At 41.9% G+C, this 8,361-nt stretch overlaps 1 protein-coding gene across 1 annotated transcript in view; it reads right to left on the minus strand.

Annotated features, from left to right (window-relative positions):
* LOC109479635 overlaps positions 1-5,673 on the minus strand; it is a 36,608-nt gene extending 30,935 nt beyond the window's left edge. The window contains exons 1-2 of the mRNA XM_019781621.1: positions 5,652-5,673; positions 4,876-5,154 (exon numbers count right to left, since the gene is read on the minus strand). Coding sequence (XP_019637180.1) covers positions 4,876-5,154; positions 5,652-5,673 — 301 coding nt within the window. The remainder of the gene's footprint in view (positions 1-4,875; positions 5,155-5,651) is intronic.
* Positions 5,674-8,361: the final 2,688 nt, after the last annotated feature.

Raw genomic sequence — 8,361 nt, forward strand, 5'->3', positions numbered from 1 at the left:
GACTTTTTCACCCCTCGGTCACGCCGTGAACTACTTTCCAAACGCCGGGCTACCCACCATCAAATCAATTTTTTACAGACACCTTTTATTTTTAGCTTCCCCCGAGCGATGCTTGTGGGAGGATCATTCATCACTTGCCATTGACATATATGCATAGCTCTGAGTGATTGAAAGGCACCCGGTACGATCAGGGGTATGCATCGTTCTCCCTGATGCACATAAAAAAATTCGGTAGAACCCCTACCTTTCATCTCATCAAAAGATATGCTATAATGAAAGTAAGATTATGTTGTGAAAAATTAAATCTACTGCAGCAGTTCAAGTAATACATCACCAAATCCTCATTTTTGTATGTCAGCGTAAAGGTTTTGTGAGATTACAGCGCAGTTGATCATATTCATGAAATTACTAATGTATGTTAATCACCCTTTGTACATTCGTTAGCACTAGTTTATCTTGAGGTGATGGATTTTCTTGACATGAGGTGTTTTGGAGCAGAGAGACAAATGTCTGCTGGCTGAGAACAGACTGCGCAGGTGGGAGTCGGCAGCTCAATCAGGAGATGAAGGTTTAATTGCGCGGAGGGGAGGCGGATATCACCGTAGGGCGACCTGCCGCTAAGCCGGCCCGGTGCTACGGGACCTGTCGGAAATGGCAAAGGTTTAAGGATAAAAACGTTTTGAACTAGATATAGAAGAAAAGTGTATTGCAGATTCGTGCCCAGAGGCTAATTGTTTCATTGTTCTTTTATATTTTGTAATTTGCAGAGTATAAAATAACTTAAGTCTACATGATAAAGGTGGCTGTCTAGAACTAGAACTATGTCTAAAACTATGTCTTCTGTAAACCATGGAAGACGTAATGTCCCACCTTTTCCAAAATTTGTGGGTAAACTAAACATAGGATACGATTCATTAATATGCTGATGAAGTTTGTGTTGGTCCGGGATTTTTTTTTCACCACATTTTAATGTTGCACTTTCTGTACAGTATCGAAAGGTAATTATGTTAGTAATATTTATCCATATGAGTTTTCTAGATGTTCCGACTCAAAATTTAACCTGTGATAAGAGTTCTACACATTACACATTACATACGATCATAGAATTGCAAAGAGCTTTTGATCTGAAATGATAAAGACGGATATTCGAGTGACAAAGATCTGTTCCGTTCACACAGAGTACTTTGGCTGCAAAACAATTACAATGTCGGGAATAGCGGCAGTGTTATGTTATGCCACTTTTCTATGATCGGATTAAAACTTTCCAAATAAGATATCCGTACATACAATACATTGCCAATTGCATTTATCGCCACGTAGACCTCCCCATTAGTTGTGATAGGTATGATTTAAATGAAGGCAATGCGTTTAAGAGCCAGTAATGCGTTGAGTTACTTCTCGGACTGATGGCTAAAAAATTCTAATCATTCTGTGAAAATTATACGCCACACGGGAGAGCATTGAGTGGGGTTTCCATCATGAATGTCTGAGTATTCATACTGTGCCACGAGCTGCCTGCTTTGTAACAGATGTTGTCTACAACAGATGTAGTTTGTAGATATTTCTAAAATGCATGACGAATGGTAACAAATACATGTAAAGAATTCAGAATTAGTTTTTGTACCAGCAATCCTAATCAGTTATGGATAGGTTGTCGGGGTATTCATAGCTTGGAGTCGTATTCAATCTTTGAAGAATCTTCCTTCACTGACATACATTTATCTAATATAAATTATATTACAAATACTTCTCGGCAATGCGTAATGTGGCCATGTGGTAGGATTTAAAATCATCAATGCACAGAGTACACAGTGTAATCATCGATGATCATTTCTGATTGCATTCTACATCTACAGTATATTACTCATAATTTGATGTAGTTTTATCTAGTTTGTTTTGGTTGGCTTGGACCCCAGGTCGTCCCTAACTTAATTACGACATCAATATTTTCATTTTGATTTCCATCCGTATTCCGGCTATGCATGGAATGACGAGGATTTGGGAGCTAAAGGGGACAGCAATCGGAAGTAAAGTCAATATGCATTTCATTCGTCGTTTTAAGCCTCGCCACTAAGGCGCCTTCGTCACAGCATGTGCTGCGTCCTATCATGTAGCGCACATGTTAGCGTATATAGGAGCCCTTAAACCATCATGACAAAAGACGTGCCTGCTTTGGTCAATATTTGAGCTCGTAGCATGGCCTCTATACATCAACATTCGTGTAGCTGGTTCAACTAGAGGGGAAAAGGTAATGGTAACTTATCTAGCTCATAAATTTATCTAGCTCATAAAGCTCACAGAAATTTCCTTGGGCATTGCCACAGTTTACAAATTATCTAATTCTAAGTAAGATCATTCATCCAGAATGACTTACTAGTGTGTTTTAAAAAGTTTACTAAGTAGCGAAATGTTTGGTGACTTTGTTGAAATTGTTTGGGCGTGAGATTACGCTCTTTACGCTTTTTTACGAAACTTTGTCGAACCGTGCCCATGTTATACCGCTTTATCAGCGCCGTAGCGAAAGAAGAAAAGCACCGCTTCAAGCAATTAACTCGTAGCGAAACTAGCAAAATGTTTAGTTACTTTCTTGAAATTGTTTGTGAGTGAGATTGCGCTTTTTGTTTTACAAAGCTGTCATGTTGTTGCAAACTTGGTCGAACCGTGCCCATGTTATACCGCCTTATCAGCACCGTAGCGAAAGAAGAAAAGCACCGCTTCAAGCAATTAACTCGTAGCGAATGTAGCAAAATGTTTAGTTACTTTCTTGAAATTGTTTGTGAGTGAGATTGCGCTTTTTGTTTTACAAAGCTGTCATGTTGTTGCCAACTTTGTCGAACCGTGCCCATGTTATACCGCCTTATCAGCGCCGTAGCGAAAGAAGAAAAGCACCGCTTCAAGCAATTAACTCCCATCTTCTCAACACACGAAGTCCCACAACTTTGCTAATAGCTCCAGCACAGTGTCGTAACTCCTCAGGGTAGACAGGGTGTGCAGGGATGAGATAAAGCTTTGACGGTAAGTCTTTCAAAATTTCAACTTCTCTTCCGCAGTCAATATGTTACCTACTTAACCCGTTCCTTGGAGCTGTCACCAGCGCTATCCTTGAGATGTCTAAGGAATATTCATTAGTTATGCAGCTCTGAGCTTGTAACGTTAACATTCTACACCATGTATCGCAATGTTCAGCCCGTATTTTCAGTTTGTAGTATTATCTACGGTACATGTTAAATATCCCGATGACATTGATAAATGACGACCCTTTATTCCATCCTGTTTATCGGGCTGTAGTGTCACAGGTCGCATAACAAGTTATGAATGAGTTTTTCATTCAGATGAGCAATTGATGAATTACAAAAAGGAATAGTCTGGTTGAAAATGCACGTATCTCAAAGGCATCCGATGCTATTTTAGAACAGCAAAACTGAAAATATTATGAATAAGGCAATCTTTATGATATTGACACATACTCTGCTTCACATTAGCACATTTCAATCAGTATTTCACACTTTGAGTATTTAAAAATGCAGAAACAAGCCCCAATATGAGTCCTTTATTTTAGGGGAGGTACCCCAAAAATTCCAGTGACCATTTTCCGTCATAATTTTTGGGTATATTTGCTGCGCTGCATAAGGCTCATTTTACATTGGAGTAGTGTGGTTTTAATTTGTATGGAGATAAGACACTAGAATATTGACTTAAAAATGGGTTTCCAGGCCCTAAAACTGTATTGGATGGCTTTAAACTTCGTGCGTAAAGAGGCCCTCTATACTATTTAGTCACTTCTCACCAAAGGTGGTGCAATCCACCAAGGCTGTTTTTTCAATACCCGCCATTTTGTTCATTATTGAGCCGCATGGAACATCTCTTCGTGATGTATGTTGCCCGCAAGATCAATGAGTGTTCACGCTAATAACAAAATCGTAAAAATGAAACAATTAAAGATAAATTAATAAAATGAAAACAAAATTAATAAACTGGAAACAAAATTAATGAACTGAAAACAAAATTAATAAACTAAAAGCAATTGCGTGCTGACAATATTAAATTCCATTTAATAATATTCTAAACATAGAAATGCCACTTTTTTAAAACACAAAAGGTAAAATCACTTTTTTACGGTCTGGGTCTGAGCACGTAATTTTCGAACAAAGGTCAGAGAGCGAAGCCTGTTAAAGTATAGTCATTGGGTCAGGACTTCCCGCGCATCAGGGATGATTTATTGACCCCCTTATATTGCGTGAGGGCCGTAATGAGCTCCTCGGCAGCGTTAATGCGTCGTGCCGGCAGCCCTCCCTGCGCTGTAACAGGTGTCACCGGGGTGGAGTCAGCACTGGGCCAGCAAAAATCACCCCAGCATATCGCCAGGCACCACACGGGGAATTTGAACGTGAAAATTACAATAATATTTTGCACGTTTGGCACTGAATCGATCTTGTGGCACACAAACGGCCACCTTTCTTCCCTCTTTCGTAACGATTATCGATATCGTATGATATACGGACAGATATTTTGCGTACGAGAGAGGGTGAGTTGTCAGCCCGAGAGCTGGCTGTTAGAAATAATGATTCAAAACGACTCTATTCCCGCGCCACTTACATGCCTGTTGCAGCCATAGCCGTGTCTATCAGGGGCCCCTTCAATCCATTTATTGCGTTGTTAGCATGTATTCCTCTTGTTTCTTCGGGTTCACAGTCTGGCATGTATCCAATGGGCAACTTGAGAATCACTTTCAGTAGATATTTCTCTGATCTCATTCAGACGCTAACATGTATCGGCATTGTTGTGTTTTTTAGAACCTCTATACCAACTAGTATTCTGAGTGTATTGCATTTGGTGTAGAAAACTTGGTGATTGTTATCGTTTTTTTTTACTTACGTGTGACGCTGAGTTGCACAGCTTTGGAGTCGCTCTTGCCCACGCCGTTGCTTGCCGCGCAGACGTAGGCTCCGGTGTTGTTCATCCGCACCCTTTTCAGCGTCACGGACGAGGCGCGGACGTCATTAGATAACGTGTGCGCCACAGACGGCAGTAAGACTCCATTTTTGGTCCATGTGATGTTGGGGGGAGGGTTGCCGTCCGCTACACACTGAAGAGTCACTCGGTCAGAAACAGTCACGGCGATCGCGTCTGATATGCTTATGATAGATGCCGGGTCTGCAAATGAAAAGGGAGATTTATTACAGGGACGCATTTGTTACAAGCTAAAGTGAAAGTCTGGATGGCGAACACCTGTTCAAAGAGTTGACAAGATAATCCCACCACTGCCAAAAGGTGCGAATGCCTACTAATAGTCCTGCCATACAGGAAACAGGAAATATATGAAAGGGCCATCCATCAAGGGTTTTGACGTCTGTGCAAAGGCTTGTGGTGGAAACGAGCATGGCCGGAGTGTCTACATTTACCCATCTAAACGTCAGCCCAGCCGCTTGTACTCCTCTTGACTGATTCGACATTTGACAGAACGCATTTCAAGCGCGGCAGATAGCGCTGACTGAGCCACAGCAATCACATTAGGTGCACCTCCAAACACCTACTCAGGCCAGGCGGAGCTTTGCTTTTATTATCTTGCCATATTCAGCTGGCCGGAAAGAGCTTGTAATTGCCCTAACACGACGTTTAGCTGGCGGCAGGCTACAGTCTTGACGACTGACGTAGGACTATCTTTAATACCATGTCGGGATTAGACCAGATCAATACACGCGACTTGCTGGCCTTATCATAAACCATCACCACCTGGTCTCGATGAATGCAGCAATTACACTTATCACGACATCACAAGAATACCCGTGCTTCCCGGTGTTACCCAAGGTGTCTGTAAGTGGTCGCGCTGCGGGGACCCGTCGTGCAGTAATGTCTGCCCCCGATCAAGATTGATGCTGTAACGTTACAAAAATGGGATGATGCGATCACAAAGTTGGTAATGCATACAACATTATCGCCGTTAAAGCTTTATTGCGCAAACTACGTGATCCGTGTAATGATGGTCATCTGAGAAGATATCTCGCACGTTGGTGTGTCTAAGCTGAATAGGCAGCTGATTTTACAGGGCACTAGGAATAGAGGGGACTTACGTCACTGGGTTTACAGTGAAGGACAGAGAGACGCCAGTTATTTTAGTAGTATTTTAACGGTATTTCTCCCAGGTGCTTAACTGCATGTGTTTTCGCTGTAAAGCGATGGCATCTCTCCTTGGTGCTGAACTGTGTATTCTACAGCCGCTAAAGTAACGATATCTTTCAACATTTCCTTGGCGCTTAACTGTACGTCTTTTAGCAGTTAAGTTACGATATTCCTCCTTGGTGATGGACCGTATGTACTATAACAGTAAAGCAACAACATCCCTCCTTAGTACTGAACTGTGTGTGGCATAGCAGTAGAGTATCTTTCATTGGCCCTAAAATATGTGCGTTTTAACAATTGAGTTTAAATTACGGCATTTCTCATCGGCACTGACTGTGTGTGCTACATCAGTAAAGCAATGGCACCTGTCCTTGGTTCTAAAGCCTGTGTTATAGCGGTAGAATAACGATATCTTTCACGCGTGCTAAAGTATGCGTGTTGTAGCAGTAAAATTATGGCGTCTCTCCTTGGTGCTGAAGTACGAGTGTTGTAATTCCTGCTCTCCAGTCGGCCGAACACTGATGAACGGCGTCGTAAAGCTATAGAAAATCCCTTTTATGTCTGTAGACGATTTCAACACTTGTGTGACTCAGCTTTCTTCATTAACCTTGTTTCAATCAAATCTGATGGAATCGTTCAGATACGCATTGCCGGTGTGTGCGTCTTGATGCAGCTAGTTAGTTCTGTATCTACGATGCATATAATGGGATTTGTGGTGTACATTCTGTTTGAAATTCAATGGATTCTACATAAAATGAATCCATTTTCGATCACACTTAACGATTTTTTTGTTGATTGAAGTAAAATGCATACCTACATACCTGTCTTTACAAAGCCATAAGCGTTGAGTGTGAATATAAATAAAAGTGCAGTTGCTTTTCAAGTATAGTATCCAGATTATGGATTGACATATATAGCCATGGGCGCATTTATATATGTAGAGAGAAAACCCGTCGGAAAAATATGCAAATTACTACATAGGAAGACAAAGGACAAAGCTTTGCAGCAATGTCACCGCCGTGCGTGTCAAATCGATTTGGTAGACTCAAGTTGACATATGCTCTTCATTTGCATACCTAACGAAGTGGTTGGCGCGGAGATATTGGAAGATTCGTCAGAAGCGGAAATGCAGCCAGATAAGGGGTCAAACGGTTGGGACAATGTAATCTAATTAACGATGGTGTTGATTTTGCTTGCTAACGGTGTTGGTCACAATGGTTAAACAAAAAGGCGATTTGCTCCTCCCAATCTGTTCTACATTCGTTCTACATTCGTTTAGGTATGTTTGCCATAAATGAAAAAAGAAAGGGGAGTATATAGCTAAGCCAATAACGAGTAACGACCAGGCTATGGCGTTCATCTTTTTCACGAAGATTGACCGGACCTATCTGTTTAGGGGCTAGCTAACACCATGCATGGCGGGAAGGTATCAGAAAGGAATTTTTATGGACCCATTAAACCCAAGCGCTGACTTCCACACCTCCTCTGGGTGTACTTCACCAGTGAGACAAATGATTGACATCATCGTCAATGGACAGACGTAAATAATACAACAGGAACTGCTCTGCAGTTTGTAGATTATTGATGCGCCGTCGAAACCAATGTTTTTCCAGGCGTGGGTAAGACACTGCTGCGTTAATGCGATTACGGTTGACGAATCAGAGAGCCTGCAAATCAGAGGGCCTGCTCGTATAGAAGAAATGACTGTTAGTGTTAATGACCTTGCGGCAAGAGAATGTTTGTACTTACATAGGACTTTTAGCTGTACACTTGAAGTGACTGGTCTGACCACGTGATTTACCACGCATGTGTAACTGCCCGTGTCTGCTCTGGTCACGTGACGTACGGTTAAAGATGGCGACGCCAGGGTTCCCCCAGAGTACTTGGAGCTCACGCCAATGCTCTGAACGGGGATGCCGTCTTTTTCCCAGTGTAAGGCGGAGATATTAGGCCGTGCCTCGCTTATTGTGCACTTGAATGTCACTGACTTTCCCCAGCTGCTAACCACAGGACTGGACGGTCCAACCTTCACGACTGGAGGCACTGCAAAATCGAATACATTTTTAGTCACTGAACATGTTCCAATATACAGTACAGAGGGCAATGCCTGTAGGTGTTAACGATTAAATGATATGTCCGATGGGTTATGATATATTTATGAGCCACGTCTGACCTAGTTCTGCTTGATATGGGACGGCACCCCAGGTTATACACAGATACAGCTTTATATTGCCTTATCAA

Source organism: Branchiostoma belcheri, unplaced genomic scaffold, assembly GCF_001625305.1.
Source record: "Branchiostoma belcheri isolate BF01 breed outbred unplaced genomic scaffold, Haploidv18h27 scaffold5, whole genome shotgun sequence".
In the NCBI taxonomy this organism is placed as follows: Eukaryota; Metazoa; Chordata; class Leptocardii; order Amphioxiformes; family Branchiostomatidae; genus Branchiostoma; species Branchiostoma belcheri.